This window comes from Gymnodraco acuticeps, unplaced genomic scaffold, assembly GCF_902827175.1.
Source record: "Gymnodraco acuticeps unplaced genomic scaffold, fGymAcu1.1, whole genome shotgun sequence".
NCBI classification, from domain to species: Eukaryota; Metazoa; Chordata; class Actinopteri; order Perciformes; family Bathydraconidae; genus Gymnodraco; species Gymnodraco acuticeps.
Window position 1 is genome coordinate 126,711 of NW_022990776.1, and position 26,259 is coordinate 152,969.

Sequence of the window (26,259 nt, forward strand, 5' to 3'; positions counted from 1 at the left end):
GATCAGATGGGCAGGGAGTTGGACTCCTGGGTGGGGCGGCCCCTGAGCTTTAAGCAGGACCACCAGCAGGAGACTCAGCACCTCCGCTCGGTCCTGTGGAGCCTGGCCACCAAGCACCTGTGCCGGGGGGAGTGGAAGATCCTGGCCCAGCACTGGGACTTCAGCGAGGCTCATATACGGGCTGTAGAACAACAGTGGACAGGTGGACTGCTGAAAGAGATTAAAACACACGTTAGATACAAGGAATACACAACTCTTTTTGGGCCAGTTTAGCCTTTATTAGAGAGATACATTTGAGGAGGACATAGAGGGTATGAGAAGCGTACTCAAACTTGCATCTTGGGTTTAGTTTTCTTTTTTTAAATCTTGAAAATGTATTTGTAGCAGCATAAAGAAATAAAACATAAAAGTATAACTAAAAAATGAACTGCTAGGGCACCAGTAGGCAAATCTTACGCAAGGAAAATGAGAAGTCCAGGCAAGAGCATCCTTTTGTGCATTTATTTCTGATGATCCAATATCATACAGTACTCTACAGTTATAAATCTTGCCCAGTCTTTCCTCGTGGTTTCCCACCTCCACCTGTCTCCAATATATACATGTTACCAGGTGCCCAAAACCACCTTCAAAATAAAAGCGTAGAGAATTACTTTAATTAACTCAATTAATTTCACTGAATAATAATACATTCATTGTAAACCAAAAAAGCAAAAAAATAAATGTTTGACTATTAAATAATATAAATTTAAATATTGCTCAGACAGTATTGATATGTGTTCTGATTCTGTATCGAACTTGTAGGTATGAAAAGCTTCAAAGAGCACGGCCACAGGATGCTGTTAGTCTGGCTTCACGGCGTGGTGATGGCGGGGGAGAACCCGGTCAAAGGTCTCTACGAGGGGCTGGTGGAGATCTCACGGACAGACCTCGCAGGTGAGATCCTCAAACTGCACTGTGGCTTCTATTATTGTGAAACTGCCCCTGCTTTACAGAGCTCTGCATCTCTCATCTCATCTTCTACCGCTTATTCGAGTCGTATAACTTTCCTTTGCCTGTCAGACAAACAATCAGCTCCCCTTGGACAAGAATCCAAGGGGGGATTCTTGTATCCGCAATCTTTTTCTTTCGGTCATGAAAAGAGCCCTGCATGCTTTTCTATATGCTGCTTAGTCTGTGAGATGTGTGATGTGAGGTGTAGTCCATGCTGTCTCTCTAAAGTGAACCATCCAGTAAGCCAAAGATGACTCTACGACACACTTTTAATGACAGAACCCTCATTTGCATAATGCAGTGGAGATATGTAAAATAATTTATTTATCAAAGAAAACTGAAACAAATATATTTGTATTAAAATACATTAAGTAATGATCACATACATTTTATAACACATTGAACGTTATGAAAAGTTAAATGATAAAGTTTAATTAATAAGCCAACTATTTCAAATGATAAGACAGTTTACCAATCCATTTTTGCTTAAATGTATTACTAATATATATTTGTATTTATTTATTTAAGTGCAGATGTATATATTAATCAAGTCATTTATATATTTGTATTTACACATGTTCCAAAATGCTAATACTATTTCAGATTTTTTTTTATTTGTTCAATTGACTGTATGATATAAAGACTAAAGATTCTTAGTAAAAAATAAGTTAAGTTGTTTTAACTTGTCCAATTCCTTGGGTGTGAAGGTGTATAATTTCTTATTGTTTTTCTAATATCCAGAGTCCATCCGGCAGAAGGCGAACGCAGAGAGCTGCTCCCTCAAACTGTGCTCTGCTATGTGATCCACGCTGAGGGGCTGTGGGGGGGACAGAGCTCTGAGGAACTGTCAATGCCCCAACTGAGCCCATGAGTAGGTTTGTATTATCCATGACCTGTTTACATTATTCACATACTCAATATACTGTGATTGTTCAGAATTTTATAAAAAGATGGTTTGAAACCTGTGAAATATCTGTTTATAATGTAAAATAAAAAATGTCAAGGGCTTGAACGGTTACAACATTTCCCGTGAGCTGGAACGTGTTGAAATATGTACAACCAATAATTGGATATTACAAGAAAATGTTTATAAAAAAACATGACTCCAATCAACCAGATGATTGCGATCTTGGCGGGACCACGCCCCCCCCCCCATACAGTACCATTAGCCTGATTGACTTGACATTTGACACACATATCCAGCTCAATTTGCTCTACAAAGAAGCCTAAAGAATCACTCAAGTCAGCTTGACTACATTTTCCACCAGAACATTTTTGACAAAAAGCGTTTACATTTTATACGCATGCAAGAAAGAGGCGTGGCACAACATGAATCCAACTATAATTCACAAATGTATTTGTCCAATTAAGCTGTTGAAAAATGTCCCCAAGTGCTTTCCAAAAATTAGAGGCCACTTGACTTCGAGTATGCAAATATGTAAAGGTTGTTTGCACTCACAAAAAAAACTGAATTTGCATGCAGTAAATGCTGTATCTGTACACTAAGGGCTGTGACGTCTAAAAGCAGCTGAAGACTCGCCCATGTAGACTTAACTGTGTTTAATTGCTCCGCGGTTACTATGGTGTCTGTCTGTTTTATTAAGATTGTATTGTTACAAACTTTATAATGTTTGCTCTCGGGCGGTGCTATAAAAATGAATGAAATGACACCAGCCACACACTGCGGCAGCTACCACAGACAGTAACCACTCTGCAGACAGCGTGATACACAGCAGCTTTATTATGGTTCTTGTTGGTGACAGGTTTCACTGCTGTGGTTCCACAGTCTGTCTGAGTGTGAGCCACGGCTTCAGGCTCTGCACTCTGTCTTTGTGGCCTTAAAGAAAACACTTTAGGTTCAGTTCTGAAAGGACTGCTTTGTCATAACTAGCAACATGAGCAGTCCACCTCAGTGTAATCCTCAGTTCTACCCAGTTGTCCAAAGCACAATGTTCATCTCCACCTGAAGCCCTGCTTTAGGGGTCACAAGATGAACTTCAGGTTTTCAAAAGATGATTTACAGGACAGTAAAGCAGAAAACTACTTGTATACCACTCAGATTGATATAGTTCTTTTATTTATTTTTTCTCTTGAATAACTGGATTATTTTACTCCTTACTGAATCTGAAAAATATTCAGTATTTAATGGTTTTTAACAATTTACTAGATAACCAAGTTTAACTTGGCAAGACTTTACTGGTGTGTTACATTGGAAAATAAATCCAGTTTGTAAAAAACCGAGCTTGAGGAATTGAGAAGACGGGTTGGATTTCCTACACACAGTCGCACATTTTTGCGCACAATATGTCTGGATCCAGATAAATAAGGTTAAAGGTGCATAAATATAATTGTTTGCATGAATATAATACAAATCTCTCTCTGAAGTAATACAATCAGTTTTTGTAATGATTTGTATGATACATATAATGTTTTTCACTACAGTATTATAGTGTTCAAATGAACTGCTGAATTTCAACATGAATGCACATTTTTTAAATGATTATTATTACTGGTTTAATCAAACAGAGAGTGTTTAAAGAGTTTTTGCTGTCAAGCAACTGAATTTTCAATTATTTGTGTAGGTGGGTTATGAATATAAATTCTGTTTGCATGATTCACTTTATAAAAAGCCAGACTGGTCCTTGAACCCCTCATGAGATTAGCACTTATTGTATAATGATCAATGCACAGTGGCGACTTGTCATTAGGGGCAGGTGGGGCACAGCCCCACCTAGTGTCAGCAGAAAGTATTAAAAATAATGATTACAACAAAATGCAAAAAATAAATTAAAAAAAATATAAAATATATTTTAAGATCATGTTTAATCATCTGATTCGTCTGTACATTGCTGTTTTAGTCTGTGTTCTTGTAATTAGTGTCTACAGTGTGTGCCTATTGAGCTGTTTAGAGCCATGTGGGACAAAACCCGATCCTGCCCCTCCCTCTCACTGTCTAAGTGAACGGTGACTGTAAAAACTACACTGCGCATGCCCAGAATATTGTCCTATTTAATGTGTGTGGCAAACAAATAATGACCATAGGGGCACTGAGCTGCCATCCCCACCATTCAGAGCTGATTGGCTGTAAGTACGTGTGCCGCGAAAAGTGTGGTGTGTGAAGAGGAGAGGAGAGAGCTGCAGTGAGGCGTCCTAAAACCCAGAAGTAAGCTGCGCATGGCTTCCCTCGACAAAAAAGCAATGAGATTTCTCCATAGGATTTTAGAAAATAGCTCCAAATAAGGTCTGTGGGAAACAAACCTGTTAGATAAATGCACGTTTTGTTCAGCCGGATAATATCCACATGTCTACCCTACTTTTATAATTTTCGAATCATAAATCTATTGATTAGATTAGATTTATGATAGACTTTTGAAACTACAAGAACATAAGGAGGACTTTTACAAAAAAGTAATAGAGATTTTTGTCCAGAGGGATAGGCAAATGGACTTAATCTTCAAGTCAAGGTAAGACTGCAATTTTATTGAAAATGGGATCTTACTAAGAGAGAACAATTCAATATTTAAATCAATGATACAATTACATTTTTTGGCTATCCTTTTGTTGAACTGTCTGTTTAAAATTAATCGAAGCATCAGACAAAAAAAGGTTTTGAAAATAATATTATATTTTGATTTAGGTCAAAATATAATATTTGTAAACCTGAAGAGTCAGAGTCTCACCAGCCATGAACCTCACTGCAGAAGCTATAGACATTTAAGTGTTTTGTGCCCCACCACTTTTGTACATATAAAAACGCCACTGTCAATGCAATACCTATATTTTCTCAGCAGCAATGCAGATATATATTTTCTATAAATAATGTATAAACTTTCAATGTTACTTTGTACATGATATGTGGGGGCGTGTAGCGCAGTGTGTGCGCCAAGCCTTGGTGTTGGGATCAGGGGGTCACAGGTTCAAACCCCACTGCAGTCAGCATGTCGTTGTGTCCCTGAGACACTTCACCCCAAAGTGCTCCTGTGGGGATTGTCCACAGTATTGAGTATGTGAGTCGCTTTGGATAAAAGCGTCTAACAAGTAACATGTCATGTTCATAAGACTAATAAAAACTCCACTGTGAAAACAAATTCCATGCTGCAATGTTTACCTACAAAGTGTTCTCTAAACTCCCACGGCACCCAGAATACTAATTAATATTACATATTTACATTCACATCAATCTTACACATTTGCAATTGTTAAATGATCAGGGCCTATGAGCTTAAAGTAAACATTACATTTATTATGTGTTTCTTAATATTTGTATTGCCTTGCTCAATATTTGAAAGAGAACGCACGTGCACATTTTTATTTATTTTAAAAGATGTTTGAATGGTGATATACACAGTGATAGATGTTAAGGACTAACGTTTATAATAAATACATCTGTATTGATTTTAAGATCTTTTTATAGTTCATACAATCATACGTATTGGGATCATTGGTATTAATGTGGACCGGAGAGAGAGGGTGACGACAGCATAAGTTTCACTTTCCTTTTTTATTTCAATTCAAACTTTGGTCATGAAGAACATGTTTCTCTGTTGTCCACGTTCATAAAGCAACAGCATCAGAGCACGGTGCAGAGTCTCTAGATGAGTTTACAGTAGTCCCTCGTTCTTATTGAACATCCATGTTGTAGTCCGCTGTATAGAAAACTGTAGTTTCCATAGTTTCCCCACAGCAGCAGACGCACATTTATGACGTCCGCTGGCGCATCATAAACACGTCGGATAGTGAAAGTGCAGTCGGAGTCTAAAGTACCGCAGTCCTTTTGAATTCTCCTATCCACTATCCCTTAACCCTGTGACGCTTCACTCAGAGGTCAAGGAATAGGAGATAGGGTTAGAATTTAGGAGCTGATTTTTGGATTATCCGACTTCAGCCAAGGGTTGCGTTCCGATAATCCAAAAATCAGCTCCTAATCGGCCTACGCGGTCTCGTCGGCCGCATACTGCGTCGACCGCGTAGGCTGATTAGGAGCTGATTTTTGGATCAGGCTGGACCGAGCGGCCTACGAAATGAGACGGTCTAGCCTACGGAGCGCTTCGTGTTTACGCCACGTGATACGCGCTGTTGCGTTGCTCCAGCAGCCTGCTAGCAAATTAACTGAAAAGGATCCAGAAACTTTACTTTTACATTTTTTGGAGATCACCGTCGGAGATTAAATAAAGAGAACCATGGCCAGGTAAATACGATGAAGCTGTTCCTTTAGCCCCCAGTAATGTTACATTAGTAAGTTAACAAATGAATTCAATATAGCTGATGTAATTTAATCATATTATTTCATATTTAAAATAAGTCTTAATTTTTCTGTACTAATACAACAATATGTTTTTTAAAGGAACAAAAGCATGTTGTATAGATTGATTGTTAACAATATTAGTGTTCCAATCTTTTTAGCTGTGATTATAACAGTTTATATTCTCCTTCTTCCCCTAAACCTGCCCAGATGATGTCCCACTGACCCCAGGTCCAGCAGCACCGTGCCCCCCCCCCCCCCCCCCCCCCCCGCTCTGCTGAAATACACAATTAAACATTTTCTATGACCTATTTTTTTTATTAATAAAATTAAACTGTAGCTCCCTCCAGTAAAAGACACAAGGCTGAGGTCTTGATTAAATACGGGGTTTATTCTTGTGGGACCTATTCCAACCCGTGAGAACTGGGTTATAAGACAGAAAAATATAAAAGTTAAACAACAAATAAATATGTAATATATGCATATGTCATCACTGTTAATGCCGCCAATTAAACAATAAACGGCGCACATATCCCACACAGCAAGTAGCACAAGCTAACAATAGCATGTAGCACAAGCTAGCGCATACACAAACCTGCAGCTCAACCGCACACAATTACACAAACAACCAGCACGAAAACGTACCTCGTAGGCTGCTAGTCACCAAGAAGGGCTGATAACTTTATATGCATTTTCCCTTGGTTCCCTTAGTTTTCCTTTAATGTCCTGCGTTGCTCTGCCGTTGCAATTATCCAGTGCGTCGATTAAACAGGTGTAACACAAAACACAGCAGATTAGTTCCGCCTCTAATAATGTTGCACATAAAAGGTAGGAACCAAAAATACAACGTGGAAACAAATGAACAACAGAAAGTGAAGACAGTTACACTCCCACCAAATCACCTGTGATTTCCATAACATTTTTAGAAAAACCGATATACATTAATGTAAAACTAACTATTTCGTTTTAGAACTATTAAGTGCAGAGTGTGAGTGAGAGTAACTGAGTCTTAGTCTGCTTCCAACAACAACACCGTCTTGTGAATAGGCCTTTCGAGGTAGACAGGTTTAGCGAGGCGCTTTCCCTTTACATCCAGGGTAGAGTTGCTGATAAGCAGCTTGAGCCTTCTCACTCTTCCATCTCTTCCTGGGTACACTTCCACAACCCTGGCCAGCTTCCATTGGCCATGTGGTATAGTGTTGTCTTGCAGAATGACAACGTCATTTACCTTGACGTTTCTGCGGTCCTTGATCCACTTTGGTCTTTGTTGGAGATGGTACTCCTTATGCTGCTGAAGGCACTTTATTTCTTGAGAGAGTGTTGCTTCTTGAACCATCTCGATTATGGTCAGCTCTGCTTCTCTCCTCTCCTCTAAGCGTGTGGCTTCACAGGACCTTGGCTTGAGACCTTTAATTTCCTTTGCAAGGCGCTTGAGTCTGGCAAAGGTTTTAACCACTCTTGACCAGTCTGAGAATTTGTGAAGGTGATCTAGTAGCGACTTTACTTCGTTTGCCTGGGTATCATGAACCTGGGCCTTCTTAAGCTCTGGGTCACTACTCACGATCTCTCCCACCTTGACTTCTCCACTTGGTAGCTCTTTCTGCCAAAGTAGGTCTGGGCCTGTGAACCAATTTGAGGCTTGAAGTTGCTGTGCTGTGAGACCTTTGGAGGCCTGATCTGCAGGGTTATCTTCAGAAGCTCTTTCGACAAAGTCAGATTCCAGCACCTCGACGACATCTGCAGGTGAGACTTCCTTAATCTGTGTTCTACAGTCGTAGTGTACTTCCCTTGGGAGGTTTGAAGACTGGAGACTTGGTATCACTTGCTTCACGGTTACCTGGTGACTTACTCCAATCATATCTCCAATGTCGAGACAGGGATTGCCAAAGCCGACAACACTACAGCCTAAATCTGTCCTCTGTGCAAAGGGCTGGTTTCCTTCACCAGGCACCACTTCTCTTGGGACGAGAGCTTGGGAACAGTTGTAGCCGATAAGCAGGCCAACATCACAGCTTTGCTGAGGAGCGATCTCATCTGCGAGGTGTTCAAGATGAGGCCATGCTTTCGCAGTCTCTGGTGTGGGAATATGGTCTCTGTTTGCTGGGATGAATTCTCTTGAGTAGGTTACTGGCAGAGGTATTATCCTGTCCGAGTAGATTCCTCTCACTTGGAGACCAGTTAGCTTCCTACATGACACGACTGTGTTTCTTGAAGCCATTGTGGAGAGCTTTAGCTGCACTGTTTCATTCTTTGTGTGAAGAGCCTTTGTCGTTTCTTCAAGGATAAAGCTTGTGTCACTCTGTGTATCGAGGAGTGCATACACAAGTATTTCCCTATGTGGCTCACTTGTGGCTGACACCCACACTGGAACGATTGTGGATGTATGTGGGTCTTTAACATTCTGGAAGACTGTATTGGATGTTGCCTCATGTGGTGTGCTTCCCGCTTTACCTTGTGGACGTTCCATTGTGCTTTCTCTTGCACCATCAATGTTTGTTGACATTCTTTCTTCTCTGGTGCGATTGTCGTGGAGACAAGTTGGATGTCCCTTTTCGCATGTTTTGCACATCTTTCTGTTTTTACATTCCTTTGAGCGATGGCCAGATTTTAAACAGCCAAAGCACAACTTATTTTCTTGAACAAACTTGACTCGCTCAGAGATTGTCTCATCCCTGAATTCGTAACATTTGTGCAGACCGTGTCCCGTCTTCTCACAGAAAAGACAGTTTGTGGCGTCTGCAGTTTCATTTGTCTCTGTAGTCAATACGTTTGATACAGGACTTCTGTTCGTTAAAATCTTGCCTTTTTCGCTTTCTCTTGATTTGAGAGCATGGAGAGATGTTATTGGGTTGCAAGCTATTTTGGCTTCACGTGTGAGAAATTTAACAAACTGGCTGAAGGTTGGGAACGTGTGATTTTGTTCTTCCATTTCTGTGACCTTTCTGTTCCAACTTGAGGTCAACCAGTCTGGAAGTTTAGCAAGCATCTTTTGGTTTTCGTTGCAGTCGTTAAGTACCTCAAGTCCTTTGATCTGTGACATGGCAGCCTCACAGCTGTGAAGGAAGTCAGAGAGCTCTTGAAGTTCTACACTGTCTTTGGAACTTATCTTGGGCCATGCATCAAGCTTATCTCTGAAGGCCTTAGCAATGAGGAAAGGATTACCGTACCTCTCTTCTAGGATTGTCCACGCGGCATGATAGGCTGACTCTGTGCCTAGCAGGAAGTAGCTCTCTATGGCCTTCTTGGCGGGTCCACCCACATACTTTCTTAGATAGTATATATTTTCTTCAGCTGGGATGTTTTTCCTGTCAACGAGTGTACGAAAGGAGACCTTCCAGTCATTGAACCTCAGTGGGTCACCACTGAACGTTGTAGGCTCAGGTACAGGTAGACGACTTGCACTGATGGACTCTGCAAGAGCTCTGACAAGAGCTGAAGTACTGTCTTCTTGTTTTTGTTGTGTCGCAGCTTGAGGTGGTGAGTGGTTTTGCAGTTCACTGCTTTTAAGCTTGAGTTCTTCTTTCACAACCAGAGGAACATGTTGATGGAGCAGCTCGCTAATTTCTTCGTCTGAGCATGCATTCTGTTCATATACTTGATGCCTCGCCTTTGCAGCTTTTAGCTTCTTTACGGTTTCTAATCGCTCTAGTTGTCTGCGCTTGGCTTGTAACTCTCTTTGCCTCTCAGCATTTTCTGCCTCCTGTTTGGCTGTTAACTGAGCAGCTTCAGCCTCCAGTATTTCAAGTTCTTCGATCTGTTGTTCCTGTTCTAGCATTACTTCTAAAGTCGCTTCATTTGCAGCAATTTCAGCAGCGGCTTCTTGTCTTTTGATAGAAGAGAGGAATTAACTTCTTGATGTGGCTCTCGAGTTGCTACGAGAATGAGTCGAGGACCTGGTGACATGAGAGCCATTACTTCTCTTAACAGAGGCAACAGATTTGCATACAGACTCTGTCTGGTTTTTACCAATTTCTTCTTCTTCATGACTTTTGTCCTTTCTTGTGTCCATTTGTTCTCTTGCAGTCTCAATGATTGTCTTTGTAACTGCTTCACAGGTGTCTTCTCTGTGAAGTGTTTCATGGTCGGGAATGTCAATGAGCCTCAACTCTTCATAAGCAATATTTACATCATTGGAGGTCTTCCTTACCTTAGTGATGTATTCATGCAGCAGGTCATTAGAGCATTGACCACTTAGCGCTTGTTTGGCTTCCTTTGTGATATCTTTCCACCTTTTGTAGCTCACACTGTACAAGTCTTGTTACTTGCTCATCGTGCAGTTCTTGGCCCTTTTCCGTTAACTTCCGGACTCTTTGGCTCCTTTGTGGCTCTTGTGTGGAAAGGCTATCCATTTTCGGATCTTCAGTTGCCTGTGGTTGCTCGTTTTCTACTACACTCACTTCATCACTCTTAGTGTAAGACTCAACATCTGACATTTTACTTGTTTACTTAAGTTTGGTTTTAACTCTAATATTTAATTATCTTTAAAGCTAAGTAGTTAGCCAATTTAGATATTAGCTTTGAGTTATCTTAAGCTTATACACAGCTATTGAGCCTTATTTAAATGAAAATCACAAGTGATAATGATATAGGCAAACAACAAAACTTGGTACATTTCTTCAACACTTATCACTTGAAATATATTGTCCCTTAAATGTACTTTGTTACTTAGTCTGCAAATACTTACTGCAGATACCTTAATACACAAATCAATATTAACAACCTTTAACTTCCATTAGAAAGGTAAGTAAATAACATTAACACAGATTATATGAACAATGCAAATGTCCCATTTTCTTTGTATGGCACTTTGAAGTCTCTTTGTTGCACCTACATTTACACTAAAGCACCTGGACCTTCCAGAAGTAGTTGGATCTTGTGCTGCTGTGTAGATGGCTGCTACAGATGCACACGCTGCGACGGAGATGTCCCGTGCCGTCCATGGATCGCTGCCGTCTGGCGCCGTTTTACTAGTCTACTCATGCGGAGCAGTCGAGTTCTCCCTGTAGCTCCCTCCAGTAAATGACACGAGGCTGAGGTCTTGATTAAATACGGGGTTTATTCTTGTGGGACCTATTCCAACCCGTGAGAACTGGGTTATAAGACAGAAAAATATAAAAGGTAAACAACAAATAAATATGTAATATATGCATATGTCATCACTGTTAATGCCGCCAATTAAACAATAAACGGCGCACATATCCCACACAGCAAGTAGCACAAGCTGATTGATTGATTGATTGAAAAGTTTATTAACAGCTTGTATATTGGGTACAGTACAGTACAGCTCAAAACATACAATTGTTAAGGGGATGCAGACCAGAGAAAGACTTTCGTCTTGTTTACATCAGGGTCCCCCATTTCCAATTCATCATGTCATTTAAGACATATAAGACATATTTGACATACAGATGGCTTATTTACAATTTACATACAGGTGGTTTTTTTACATACAGATTGCTTGTTTACAATTTTCATTTTAGATTTCGTTCTAATACATCCTAACCGGACATTTAAGACATACCAAGTCTACAGATATACAGTTAGTAACAGAGTCTAAAATGCGAGTATATACATAGATGGGGGGGGGGGGGGAAGCTGTCCATGGAACGACAGGTTGAGATTTGTACCATTACCGGGGCCAGTTTTGCAATGCTCTCCCCCGAAGGTGCTCTTTAAGAGAGGTTTTGAAGGTAAGTATAGTTTTACTTTCCTTTACAGTTGTGGGAAGAGCGTTCCACCTTGATGTGGCATAATTGCGAAACGTGTATTCCCCCTTTTTTGTGCCAAATCTGGGTTTCACATGATTTGTGGAGCTCCCTCTGGTGTTATGATCATGGTATTCCTTGACCTTTTGGAATAATTTTGACATGTACATGGGTACCATAGAGGTGTAGTGGATCTTGTAGACCAGGCCCATTGCAAGTAGCTGTACTCTGTCGTCTACTCTAAGCCATCCTAGGTTGTCAAAGTGGGCAGAGGTGAGGTGGGTTCTAGATGAAAGGTCAAGCAGTAGTCTGACCAGTTTATTTTGCGATGTTTGAAGTTTTATTTTTAGCGCCTTGGAGGTGCTATGGTACCATGACGTGCAAGCATAGTCATATTACCCTTGAATGAGTGCTCCTGCCAGAGTTTTCAGGGTGTTTTTGTTTACCAGAGAGGAGATCCGGTATAGGAATCTAGTTCTTTGATTGACTTTTTTTATTACATTGGATGCCATTTTGTCACAGGAGAGGTTTGCTTCAAGAATAGATCCTAGGTATGTAATTTCCTTCTTACTTGTGACAATAATGTCGCCCACTGCAACTGAGAAGTCGTCGGATTTGCTGAGATTATGTTTCGAACCGAAGAGAATGGACTCTGTTTTACCCAGGTGTAATGATAATTTATTATCGGCGAGCCAGGTGCAGATTCTGCCGAGCTCGGAGCTGAGGGTTTTTTTCAACCTGCAACCTGTTCCTGTCAGAGACCAGCAGGGCTGAGTCGTCCGCGAACAGGAACAAGTTGCAGTCACATGCTGATGACATGTCATTTACATAAATTAGGAACAGTAACGGACCTAATATGCTTCCTTGTGGAACACCACAGCTCACTGGGAGGGGGGGGGGGACAGAGTACCGTTTACCTCCACCATCTGTTCTCTCCCCTCCAGGTAGGATTGCATCCAGCTCACCGATAGTTTATCAAAACCAATTGCTTTTAGCTTGTCAATCAGAATGGGGTGATTGACAGTGTCGAAAGCCTTTTGTAGGTCCAGCATCACCGTGCCGCAGTACTTGCCCTCGTCCACCTCTTGTTTGATGTGGTCGCTCAAATAAAGAAGGCATGTGTCAGTGGAGTGGGATGTTCTAAAGCCAGATTGAAATTCATAGATTAGTTTCTTTTCCGCGAGATACTTTTCGACCTGTTCATATACTATTTTTTCCATGACTTTCGAGATGGAGGTAAGTATAGAAACAGGGCGGTAGTTGCCTGGGTCCAATTTGCTGCCCTTTTTGTGCAGGGGGGTTACTCTTGCAATTTTGAAGTCTTTGGGTACTTTTCCCTGTTTTATGGAGAGGTTAATTATGTGAGCTATGACTGGTGAGATGGCAGTTGCTGTGTCTCTGAGGAATTTGGAGGGGATATTGTCGTGGCCAGTGGCCTTGTTAACAGCTAACAATAGCTAACAATAGCATGTAGCACAAGCTAGCGCATACACAAACCTGCAGCTCAACCGCACACAATTACACAAACAACCAGCACGAAAACGTACCTCGTAGGCTGCTAGTCACCTAGAAGGGCTGATAACTTTATATGCATTTTCCCTTGGTTTCCTTAGTTTTCCTTTAACGTCCTGCGTTGCTCTGCCGTTGCAATTATCCAGTGCGTCGATTAAACAGGTGTAACACAAAACACAGCAGATTAGTTCCGCCTCTAATAATGTTGCACATAAAAGGTAGGAACCAAAAATACAACGTGGAAACAAATGAACAACAGAAAGTGAAGACAGTTACATAAACTGAAGACAGATTAATGACCTAGAGATATCCTATTATTCCACTGCTTATGTACACATGTTGTAAATAATCTTTAAAACCTCAGTAAATGAAATAAACAATGTGTTTAACAATTAAAATGTAATATTGTATTTTCATCTTATCACAAAGTAGAGGTAGGAATATATCCATCCTCTCTCTGCAGCTTCATGTCTTCTATTATTATAACTTTCATCATTGAGACAGAGGAAATCAATCATGTTATTTAACATCACCAGCAGCAACACAAATATCAGCAAAAGTGTGTTTATGGAGTTGTTTATTTGTATTATATGTGCAGCAAGTATATAGAAGCAGCTGTTTGGGGAATCAGACAGACTCAAGCTATAATCGTTAAATATCTATTAAAAGAAAGGACACATACAAAATCAAATTCTGAAAGTAAGACACAAGTCTGTAGGACGGCAGTAAGCAGAGGTCTGGGTGGAGGATGCTCCTGATCGCCGTTTTGCTTTCTCCAGCACCTCGGGGGTCCAGGTGGATGGCAGCTCTGTCCTGATGATCCGCTGGGGTTAGGGGTCCTTCTCCAGCACCTCGGGGGGTCCAGGTGGATGCAGCTCTGTCCTGATGATCCTCTGGGGTTAGGGGTCCTTCTCCAGCACCTTGGGGGGTCCAGGTGGATGGCAGCTCTGTCCTGATGATCCGCTGGGGTTAGGGGTCCTTCTCCAGCACCTCGGGGGGGTCCAGGTGGATGGCAGCTCTGTCCTGATGATCCGCTGTGCACTTTTCAGATTAGGGGTCCTTCTCCAGCAGATCCATTTCTCCAGAATGTTCCTAATTACAGAGAAAAACAAGAGAAAAAGAAAAAAGTGAATTAATCATATTAAACACAGGGTTGCAAAAGTATTATTGCAAAATGTAACTAAGCATTTCAGACAAACAATCCCTAAGGGATCATTTAAAAATGATGTACTGTTCTGGTTTTTTTTAAACTAAAGAGATGAAATGACAGTCACACCTGCATCCCTTTGACAGCACAAACTAATATCAAGCAAAAGGCTGCTGTCTATTTGTGATTGTCTTATTATTATTATGGGATCAGGATAAATTAAATACACTTTAACCTAAATAAAAGATGATCAAATCTGGTGGAAATATTTAAAATAGGCTTTTCTTTTAGCCCTACCTCAAAGCAGCATGAGCTGAATAAAAAGGTTGTAATTTTGTCCCAAAGTTTAATAAACAGTAAAACATTGGAACATGTCAGAGAAATAAATAAAGCTAACAGCAGACGTCAGGGTAGCATTTTATAAATCCCACCGTACTGTAGGCTATACCGGTCTAAATGTTTTCACTTTGGTCTATGTATGTAGTATAAAGTATAACTTATCTATAACAGAGCCAAGATCCAGTGGCGGCCGGCCCATAGGGGTGCCGCCCCACCTCTTCCCACATACAAAAAAAAATATTTAAAAAAAATACATATTTTATATTTTTATTTTTAATGAACAAGGTAAATATCATACAATTGATATCAGTAAAATGTATAATCTACAATAAAATCTCGTTTAAAATTGTGTTACGATGTTTAAAGTTACTGATAAGTCACATGTTTCCTGCCTGGCCTTGCCCGTGGCATTAGTTTATCATTACCAGGCGCCGTGCAAGGAGCCCCCGAGCCAAACAGCAGCAACCAGCACGTTGCAAAAGTCTCAATAGTAAACTGTGCCGCCGAAACATAATTTCAGCCAATCAGCGCCGTCAAATATTTTGGTCACGAGGGCGCTCACGTTGGCGCCCACGTTGCTTACGTGCGTTGACGTGAGTTGTTTTTTAGACTCGTGAGTGACCAAGGTGTTGGATGAGTTGGATGAGAATGGCTTCGTGTGCAGGTGGAGTCGCCGGACCTCGGTCCCCGCCCAATTCCGTTCAAGAGCTAATCTCCAATCCTTTCAAAAGGAGAAGTTTGGGAGATAAACTGTTGCTTAAAGACCTTGGACCGGACCAACCCGATTTGTATATATCGCAGCAAGCTCGTGAAAAAGACAAAACGTATCAACGAGGCTTCTCACGTAGCTGGTACACCAGAAAGGCATGGCTAGCTGGATGCAAACAGGTAAATGCTGTCTTTTGTTTCCCATGCTTGCTCTTCAAACAGCCGGGGACAGATACGATCTGTTCAGAAACTAGACAAAAGTTAAACAAGTACAAACCACAGACTGTCTGTGTCATGGAGAATACAGTCGCTGGTTTATTTATGTCTGTATAGGCCGTTGTTGTGAGTGTGGACGGTCGGAGCATATATAACGTTAGCTTAGCCAAGCTCCATTCAGAAAACAAGCATTCTAAAAGGTTTTTCGCCTGCCGTCTGTCTTCAGACTTGTCAAAGCATTAATTCATGGTTTTTACTAACCGGTATCAGTATGTTGTTACGTCGGCATCATATAGAAACGTGTATTACAATTTAATCACGGTAAAATTAGTTAATTTTGTTGTAGTTGTAGCTCCCGAGCGCGTTTTGTTTGAATGATGCGAGTAAACACAGCTGGCAGCCGCGGTGAAACTCGAGCGACTAGAGCGATGCGATAGGAGCGTTTAGAGCGAAGCGAATATTCGCATCGCGTCCCGTCTGAACGCAGCATTAAAGCGAGCTCCGCGCTGCACTGGAAACGCGCCATTACATCACCAGAAGTCCTAATTTAAGGGGTAATTTCTCCCAAAAAAAATGTTTTACTCACTATATCAACAGCCCCACCAAAAATATTTTCCACCAGTAGCCACTGCCAAGATCTCTGTATGACTTTAATAAACTTCTGAATTGAATTAAAAGTGTAAACAACAGTGCAGTACGTCCAGCTAGCTAGTTAGCGTCACATATTTATCCGTATTATTTAACTAAAATGTACGTTTTAATGCGCCTTGGGTTTGACGTGTGTGACGTTAGTTAATTTAAAGTAAGTTAAAACCCAATACTCACATTTATTAGTGATTCCTCCGCTCACTGCTGCTTTTAAATCCACTCTGCTGGGGAGACCGGAAGCCATTTCATTTGAAAAAAACTCCGGTTGCGTTCCAATAGTCCATTTAGCTTAGGAACCTTCCTAACGGAGTGAAATGACCCGGAAGTCCCTCAGTGGCAGCCATGATAAGTGCCGTTCCAATTCTCCAAATGAAAGGAAAGGAGGTTTCAAACTTCCTTTATAACCTCCTTTAGCTTAGGTCATAAGCACTTTCACTATCCGACGTGTTTATGATGCGCCAGCGGACGTCATGAATGTGCGTCTGCTGCTGTGGGGAAACTATGGAAACTACAGTTTTCTATACAGCGGACTACAACATGGATGTTTAAAAAGAACGAGGGACTACTGTAAACTCATCTAGAGACTCTGCACCGTGCTCTGATGCTGTTGCTTTATGCTTTATGAACGTGGACAACAGAGAAACATATTCTTCATGACCAAAGTTGGAATTGAAATAAAGAAGGAAAGTGAAACTTCTGCTCGTCACCCTCTCCCTCCGGTCCACATTAATACAAATGATCCCAAAGATCTTAAAATCAATACAGATTTATTTATTATAAACGTTAGTCCTTACCATCTATCACTGTGTATATCACCATTCAAACATCTTTTAAAAGTTGAACAAACCCCACACAGCTCAGTAAAGACTGTGAAATATTGACTTTATTTGATCATTTCAGTAAAAACTAACCTTCATATTTCTCTTTTTGATTATAATACTGATGAACGTTCAGAAAAAAGCACTTTGGCAACTTACCACATACGTTTTAAAATGCTTAATAAGCACCGTAACTTTCATGATATCATTTCTCGGTCATAATCGGTTGTTTCCGTGAACGGCCGACTGTTGAGTGACGGCAAATGCTGCGGCTGCAATGCATTGTGGGGCAGCATTTTCTCCTCTCCTTTCGGTTAGGGAGGTCCAGTGGTTCCTAAGCTAAAGGAGGTTATAAAGGAAGTTTGAAACCTCCTTTCCTTTCATTTGGAGAATTGGAACGGCACTTATCATGGCTGCCAGTGAGGGACTTCCGGGTCATTTCACTTGGTTAGGAAGGTTCCTAAGCTACATGGACTATTGGAACGCAACCAAGGTCCCATGGAGGTCCCCGGAAGGGGAGGGACTTCGCCTCAGGAACAAACGGAAAATCGTGTGTGTGTCCCGTGTTTATTTCGCATTGCATCCTGGTTCTTGTAGTCCGTTTTCTACCTTCCTCTGTTGTTGTCTCTGCAGAGCTGCACTGCTCCGCCACTATGATGTATTCGGGCAGCTCAGTCTTACAACCACCGGAATCTGGAATGGGAGGTTTGTAATTCAACTCAAACACTAAACAATATGCAAACTTGCTATGTGCTGTCCCATTGTGCTCAGCGGCGCTAGCTAACTAAGTTAGCATGCAAGCTAGCTCGCAGCTTGAGTTATGTCCCTAATTTCCTGACGTTTGTCACCGTCACAACTAGATACGAAATTCACGGAATGTTTGAAGAGTTATTTTTCTTTTTCAGGAAACAAGATGATACCGTGTCCGCTACACGGCTGTAAGCGGGTGTACACAGACCCGGCCGCTCTGGAAAGCCACATCAAGGACCATGAGATCGCAGCGCAGTCTCTGCCGGGTGAGGAGGCTCAGGGTGGGCGTGAGGAGACCGCTCTCTGAGTGGGTCATGGGTTACCAACCATAGATTGGTTCTTTTAATTTAAGTCAATAGCATAATAACTTATTGCAGATAAATGACTCCCAAAGTAGTGGTGTAAAATACATTTACTCAAGTACTGTACGATTTTGGGGTACTTTACTTGAGTATTTCTACTTTTTGCTACTGTGTATCAAAAACAGCTGTACTACAATTCTGAGGTAAATGGTGTACTTGTACTTCACTAAATGTATTTAATACCTTCAGTTACTTCACAGATGTGGATGAATGATGTAAAATATAATCAAGTGTTAAATCAGACTTTAGTTCCACCTGGAGTAAATCCACCAGCTACCCTGCAGTTTACAAAGTCATTCAAACTAGCTGCACCTTTACCAGCTTTGAGAACACTTTAATGATCAATCATTAAAAAATATATCATATATATTTTTCTGAAAAGGACCAATCTGTAGAATGAGTACTTCTACTTTTGGTACTTTAAGTATATTTAGATGGCAATACAATACTACATACATGCCAACCTTTCCAAATCCAAAAGAGGTAGGTTTGCGCGTGGCAAATGTGCACGCCCAAATTAGGTAATCAGAAGAAATGGAACCACAGTAATTACATGTATAAACCATGTATTTAACATATATTGCATCATTTTATGCATTTTTCAGAAAAAGTGGTAGTTTGGTAAACAGTGACACCAACGACATGTTTGGTCTGTAAAATGTGCAAAAGTAAAAGAATGGGAGATAAATATCCCAAAGTCTCCACATTTTATTATATTTTTAATGTGTTTCTGGTCCTCTTTCAGTGGAATTTTCTACTGCAACATTCCCCACGCTATTCACAATGTACCCGCAACTGTTACAATGAAGGCTCGATAATCAGTATCACGGCATATAGGTGTCAGCAGGGGTCAAGTGCTATTTTTGTAGGTGGTGTGTGGACCTCACATAGGGGGGACCGGGGGCAAGGTCCCCCGGGAAGATTTTTAAATATTGAAGTTAAAAGCATCAATCTGGTGCACTTTGAGAGCAACATGAAGAGATCTATGGATACCTCTCAACACCCAGATGAAACGGAACTGTAAACAGATTTACTTTTTCTTTATAGATATTTTACAAATCACCCTTTTAAACTTTATTCTTTTTTTACTGTCATATAGTATTTCATACCTGTTTTTAATTTATTCTCTTATGTTTTTATAACTATAATGATCATATAAACGTGTGCCTCGGAAATAATTGTTTACATTAATGGTGACCAAAACGTTTGAGACCCACTGAGATAACGCTGACAGAGTCCTTTAGCTCACTGAGTCTCTCAGTCTGACAGGAGAGGACTCTCCTCCACTTTGTTGTTGAAAAAACTCCTTATATCCGTTAGCGTAGCTCGCTAGCACCAGAAGCTAACATCAACGATCTCCGGTACCGGTGCTCTCTCTCTCACTCGCTCGCGCGCACACAAAATGGCTCGTTCCACACACACACACACACACACACACACACACACACACACACACACACACACACACACACACACACACACACACACACACACACAGAGCCAAGCTTTAATGAAACACAGAGACCCAGACGTAATAGTACTGTACTGTATCATATTATTTTCGAATCAATAATTTTTCTAAATTTTATTTATTTATTTTAATAACCATTTTTTCTCCTGGTCTCTCCCTGTCATGCCTCTGTGCCCCCCACTTTGAGAATCACTGATTTAAACAGTCCTTCGGCGCCACTCGATGACGTAGTATACTTGAAATAGTTGCTCTGCAGCAGTTTTACTTGCGATTGAGAAACGGCTCCTGTAGGTGAAGGATGCTTCAGAAAAAGGCCAACATGTGTTTTCGAGACACTGATATTAACGGGGAAACCCTGCAGGACTCAAATGCCATGGCCGTGTCTCTTTTCTGAGATTCCCCTCCTCGACTCCTATCCTCGACTCCTATCCTCGAGACTTAGTCCCGCCCACAGGAGATGCGAGCCGAGGAGGGGAACCGAGGAGAGAGGAGGGGAAGCAGCGAAGCAGCAGGTGGTTAGAGAAATGAGAACTCCTCTCCTCTGACCGGTAATTTTAAAGAGACGTCCATTAATGATGACAGGAGGCACAGCAGCCTGTCTGATGGACAGATGTGTTCATGACCACTTATATATTTACTTTGATTCATTCACAGTGCGGTGTAATGAGACAATAACAGGCTGCAGATGCGGACATATACACACACATATATTTATATAAATATATACAATTTCAGAATCAAACAAGTATGAGAGCCCCCCCCCCTCTGGTCGCTACAATGAGGAAGATAAATTACGGGCCAAAAGTTTTATTTACAAGTATTAAAAGTATAAGCAGCGGACACCAAACCAACTGAGACCTGTCTGTCCGCTGCATCTACGCACACACTGTACCACACACACGCACCTACAGCTCCTATTATCAGGCTACAGCCGTTGTGCATTTTATTATGTGAAGCACTAAATGGTCTTAGAAAAATATCGACTCTTTGTTTGTAGATATCTACTAAACTAAAGCAAATAAAGAGAGTAGGCCTGTTATACTGAGTGATATATATTATACACACTGCTCTGCTTTCTGCACGGACCTCACAGCTGTTCTCTCTGGAAACATCGCCTCGCGATGAGAGCAGTTAATAAAATAATATCCAGGAGTTCAGGAAATCCAATCCAAGCTTTAATCTGGATCAAAACTTCAAAATGGATTGGGATCAGTTTGATCCCAACAAACTGGATTATCCTGATCCCACCAGTGGGGTGGATTACCAGAGCAAAATGTACTTTTACAATTTATTTTAAAATATATGTTTCAATTTAAATAAGATGGCAAAGTTTGTTGACTGAAATAATACACAATTTTTAGCCTTCATGGGAAATACATTTTATTTTTCCATTTTTGCTCACGTTTATGGTGGCCTATTTTGTTTTCAACCAAATGTTGATGACATAAATGTTTATGCTCATAAAAGTATCACAACAAAGATTGTCAATCACACATGTAATTTAGATTAACGTAAAAATATCTTCAACAAAAAAAAAATCCATCATCTGTCATCACCTTTCAAAAATATAATTAGACATTATAGATGTCTCTGCAATGTGGTCTCTTGTCTTCCTTGTATTATTTTTCATATCCACTAGATGGCGATCGGTAGGATTAAAGCAGAGATGGAGTATTCGAGTCCTGGACTCGGACTCGAGTACTGATTTTCAGGACTCGTGACTCAATTCGGACTCACGCACTGATTGACGCAACTCGGACTTGGACTCGTGAATTATCGCGTACGCTGACTTGGACTCGGACTTGGACTCGTGAATTTCCCCCCCCACGATGACTGTACATTGACGCTCCGACTTGGACTCGGACTCGAGCAAATTTTCTCTGGAGTCTGATGACCTCTATCCTGGCGTGTGCACCTGCGAGGCGAGTTCACATACTGTGCCCCGCTATTCCAGTCTAGAGATGTCTAGAGACACACCCCGCATCATGCTGTATGCTTTCACACATTCTGCTTCCACATTGGAAAAGAGCAGCGCAAAATGCTCGTTATGTGGAAACAATATTGAAGAGAAGGCTCCGTAACACATGACTCTAAGGATCGAGTTCAGACATATAGGACTTGTACAGGTAAAAGTTCCTTCAAAATAAGAGTCCCGATCTTATTACTATCAAAATAAAAGTGCAAAACGAAAACTTTACCATAAAAAAATATTGGCATACAAATATAATCACTTCTCTAAAAGGTAACTCGTTTTAAATATAGTTTATTTATATATATTAATATTAGTAATAAGCTTTATATTTGTAGCACCTTTTACAAGAATTGTAGCCAAACTCGCTTCACAGCAGTTCAATAGACAGATTAGTATAACATGACAGGATAAAAGCAATGTAGAGAAGCAGCTACATTTCAACTAGGGATGCTCCGATCGCCAATTTCGGGGGCCGATCGCCGGAATCAGTATCGGCCGATACCGATCGCCGATCCGATCGAGTGGGCGGGGCCTAAATGGAAGATTTAAACATCACTTTAAATCTTCCATTTAAAGTGATGTTTAAAACTCAGTTAATGGGGCTCATTCACTGGAGCTTCCACAAACAACAATCAACTTAATTATTACATTCAAATGATGTACATTATTCAAGTTTACATTCACTTTGGATAATAACACGGGAGAAATTAGCGGAAGCGCTCACTTTTCCTCTCTCCCTCCTGACAGCCTGTCAGTATCTCAGCTCACTGATCCAGTAATGAGTGACCCGACAGTGAATAATAAATATATTTATAATAACTAGTTTAACTTGTTCCAGAGGTAGATAAAATAGCTAAGTGTGTTAGGTCTAACTCTTGTGTGTTTCGCTCCGGCGGGCGGAGCTGCAGGATTTCTGCTTCACAGTCACACACACGTTGCATACCGCTATTTTACTGCACGTCCTGCATTACAAATGCAGGACGTTTACTTGTAACAGAGTATTCCTACACACTGGTACTTATAATTTTACTTAAGTACAATATCTGGGTACTTCTCCAACCTCTGTCTAAAGGAGAAGGGTTAGGGTTAGGTTTGTTTTTAACATTTTAGTAGTTGTATGTAACTTGACCACGAGCTATCTTATCTATTAGCACATTCATTACACTAGTGCTCCATGTTAATTAATACATTTGACACACCTGACAGAATAAGTCACATCCCATTAAGGACTTCATTCCAGGGTAATTCACCCTGGGGGCACCTGTAATCCCAGAGAGCAAGATGAATGCTACATGTCATTCAGATTAGAAGTAGTAGTAGCAGTAGTGGCACGACCTCCTGTAAAGGGCATATTGTATGCAGATACTTTAGATTTAAAAACAAAGGCCACATGTTTTTTCTAAAATCCTACTTATGAGAACATATCATATCATGTCAATGTGTGGTTAGAAAAAACATAATAAAGATAACACTACCTTAAACAAGTAGTTATATTGGTTCAAACAAGATGGTACAACCATTCCGGCTTTACTTTTTAGTTTTATTGAGTTTTTGGTTGGAGATGAGAATGGAAGGTCTGCATAGTGAGAGAACCTACATCATGTTCTCACTGTGTCCTCCCCTCAGGAAAGGTGATGCTGTGCTCCACGGTGGGGTGCAGTGGTTCCTTCCCCAACATGCAGAAGCTGATTGAACACATGAGGCATCACCACAAACCCAACATATTCTTTGTGTGAGTCTGACTGGCCATGCTCTCTCAGCTGACATACTGTGCATTAGTAGAAATGTTTCATCATGTGTATTCAGAAGGAAAACATAGGGAGGGGAGGATACAGGATTTTATCGCAAATCACAATAAAAAATACTTAAGTTGATCGTGGAGAAATTCCATTATCAGGATTATCGTAAACATCCTTGCAAGTGACTTGATAATCATGGTAATAAAGGGTAAAATAGAGCATAATTAAAAAATACTGGAATAATAAGAAAGAACAAACTGAAATAATTCCCTTGATTTGAATAATTTATTTATGATTAATGGTTACCCTATTTAAGTTATTGTTAACTAAAACGGATAGATAAATACTTTATTGATCCCAATTTGGGAAATTATTTAAGACGTTAACTAACAAAGGTGTTTTCTATCTGTGATGCAATACAAATACTTGTTTCTTAAATAAATCAAACATAGTAAGTAATTCCAGTAGGATTTATAGCCGTTTCACAAGCTTGGGCATATGTTTGAAGATTCTCAAGATAACGTAGTGAATTGAGATTATTTTGTGGAGGATAATCATGACCTGATACCTTACCTCTGTCCCACCCAACGCCTGAATGTGTTGCATTGTGTGTCAGCTGCTAACATCTTCTTTCTGTGAAGGTGTGAGAGTTGTCGCACAAAGTTGCGTTCCTACCGCGGCCTCCTGACCCACCTGCACACCTGCTCCAAAGTGATGCGGGGGAAAGCCAAGCCCACTGAGCCAAACATGGCCCCAATGGAGGTGGACGCAGCATCTGCCCCCTCTCAGATCCTGAACCCAGACCCCTCCTACCCAGCTGCGGTGAAGCCGGGGCCCGATGGCCCCCCTCTCCTCGGCCCCCCCTTCATGTCTAACCTGGAGTACGCCCCCCCCCACCCTGCTCCTCCAAAGCTCACAGAGGCGGCTCCACAGCCCCCCATCAGGAGTAACGCCTCTGATCTGACTCCGTCCTTACACTTTGGGGCCCCACCATTGACTCCCACCCAGGGGCAGCACCCGACACAGACCAGGTCCCCTGAGGACGTCCACCCCGCTCCAGCATCAGCTCCAGGATCAGCTCCTCGCTCTCCTCCTGGGCCCTCGGCTGTGTGGAGGAAGAATCAAGGTGAGCATAACCTGGCAGATGTGGCTCCACCTTAACTTTCAAACCGCCTTAAAGTGCACCATGTTAACATCATTGAAGGCCAGTTCATACTTTCTGAGTGTGTGTGTCTGCCAGGTTCCACTGTGGTCCTCATCACTCAAATGATTTATCCAAATTGTTATGTATGCCCCAAAGCTGTATACATTTGGGGCATACAATGCAGGATGAGGCCCAAATGTATTTAGTATAGTATTGTAAAGAATCTGGAGTTTCGTTACCTTGCAGACTGAACACTTGACAAATGTTGTCCTACCTGTAGCCACGAGTAAGAAAATAATATGTATTGTTTTAAAGGGAGGTTGTGTAAGAAGTCTTCTGTGGAACACAAAGGCAGCCATGTGGCGTTATACTCCTGGCACAGGGAGACATTCAGTTGTAAATGGAACAGCATGCACATCTTTGGAGAGTACGTGTGAGATCAAAAGCTGCAGACTCACTCAGGCTGACATCAACTTCCTCTGTACAGACAGCAGTGCAGAAGAAATACGATTTTTTTGTATTTTTCATTTTGTCAAGACATTAATTTGTCGTTCCTTTTGTCAGGGTCCTGCAACAGCCGCATCCTGTGGGAGCACACCAAAGGGCGCTACACGTGTGTGCAGTGTGGCCACATGGTGATCAGCCGTAAAGAGATGACTCAGCACATCTCCACTAAACACAGCAGGAACAAAGCTGCAGAAGACACAGGGAGCGCTGCCACCAACACGTAGAGGAGGCAACATGTCTCTTGTTCTCCTCAGGAACTAAAGTACATTACCCTTTTTATTCTGCGTTGAAAGCCTGCAGCAGTGATTCATGAACTGAGTATATATTTCATTGATTGCCATAAAGCACTTTTATTGCCTTTTTGCTTCCAGGAAACCATACAACTTTTCACCACATGTCCTCCTTGTCCTCCTGCTCATCTTTGAAGACTTTTCAGCTAAATACAGTTCATTACTAATCTCCCTATTGTAAGAGAATATTTTAATCTGATCTGTTTATAGAATCTCTTATTGTTCCTTAGAGTCTGTGATACTGCAAACATCTGCTTGTAGTCACTCAAAGACTCCTCTGTGGGTTGAGGTCACAGGTCAAACGCTTCTCCTATATCCATGGGGGGTTTGAGACCTGGCAGGATCTCTTTGAGACAAGCAGACCATTGTCTCGCATCGGCTATTGATTATACGCGGGCTTTCTGGAAGCCCGCCTCTCCTCGTGTTAGTTAGATGTTTTGTGTCTTTTGGTTCAGAGATCGCTGGTGGAGCACTGGACATGTGTGAAACTAAGATGATCTCCCGGCCGTTATTGTCTGTACTTTCTCCAATAAAACTCTTCAGTGCTTTTGGCTAACAACGGTTCCAGACTCCTTCATTCTACCTCAACATTGCAACAACAGAAGTTTACCTTCACACCTATTGTTGAAAAATAAAGAGCTTTTTGAACATTAAGCATGGAGACATTTCACCGTAGAGGCACCAAATACTAATATGAAC

General features: G+C 41.2%; 3 protein-coding genes across 5 annotated transcripts in view; 2 read left to right on the forward strand and 1 right to left on the reverse strand.

The window, feature by feature from the left end:
• The window catches only part of ankdd1a (ankyrin repeat and death domain containing 1A), a 29,803-nt gene extending 27,788 nt beyond the window's left edge, over positions 1–2,015 (forward strand). Inside the window, exons 13-15 of the mRNA XM_034232693.1 lie at positions 1–202; positions 802–933; positions 1,732–2,015. Of these exons, the coding sequence (XP_034088584.1) occupies positions 1–202; positions 802–933; positions 1,732–1,793 (396 nt within the window). The 3' untranslated portion in view covers positions 1,794–2,015. The remainder of the gene's footprint in view (positions 203–801; positions 934–1,731) is intronic.
• On the reverse strand, positions 91–16,925 carry LOC117557018. Of its 2 annotated transcripts, XR_004570648.1 has the most exons (4): positions 16,685–16,925; positions 13,485–14,541; positions 6,878–11,321; positions 91–210 (listed from the first exon to the last, which is right to left on the reverse strand). XR_004570648.1 is itself a non-coding variant. In XM_034232692.1 (3 exons), exon 3 carries the CDS (start codon positions 10,005–10,007, stop codon positions 7,242–7,244), a length of 2,766 nt encoding a protein of 921 aa, XP_034088583.1. In that variant the 5' UTR covers positions 10,008–11,321; positions 13,485–14,541; positions 16,685–16,925; the 3' UTR covers positions 6,603–7,241. The 2 variants fall into 2 exon arrangements, 1 of the variants encoding a protein (XP_034088583.1); XM_034232692.1 differs by lacking the exon at positions 91–210 and having other exon boundaries at positions 6,603–11,321.
• On the forward strand, positions 1,743–26,049 carry znf414 (zinc finger protein 414). Of its 2 annotated transcripts, none has more exons than XM_034232695.1 (6): positions 1,743–1,865; positions 17,959–18,030; positions 18,231–18,341; positions 23,507–23,612; positions 24,261–24,745; positions 25,328–26,049. In XM_034232695.1, exons 2-6 carry the CDS (start codon positions 17,979–17,981, stop codon positions 25,492–25,494), a joined length of 921 nt encoding a protein of 306 aa, XP_034088586.1. In that variant the 5' UTR covers positions 1,743–1,865; positions 17,959–17,978; the 3' UTR covers positions 25,495–26,049. The 2 variants fall into 2 exon arrangements, with proteins under 2 accessions (XP_034088586.1, XP_034088585.1); XM_034232694.1 differs by lacking the exon at positions 1,743–1,865 and adding an exon at positions 17,809–17,875.
• The last annotated feature ends 210 nt before the right edge of the window (positions 26,050–26,259 follow it).

Excerpts from the sequence above, each read along its gene's own strand:
- LOC117557018 (XM_034232692.1), bottom strand. The coding sequence starts at position 10,007 with ATGCTAGAACAGGAACAACAGATCGAAGAACTTGAAATACTGGAGGCT.
- znf414 (XM_034232694.1), top strand. The coding sequence starts at position 17,824 with ATGGAGGTCCCCGGAAGGGGAGGGACTTCGCCTCAGGAACAAACGGAA. Across the intron at positions 18,031-18,230 it reads ACCGGAATCTGGAATGGGAG|GAAACAAGATGATACCGTGT; the intron begins GTTTGTAATTCA and ends TTTCTTTTTCAG. Across the intron at positions 18,342-23,506 it reads CGCAGCGCAGTCTCTGCCGG|GAAAGGTGATGCTGTGCTCC; the intron begins GTGAGGAGGCTC and ends TCCTCCCCTCAG.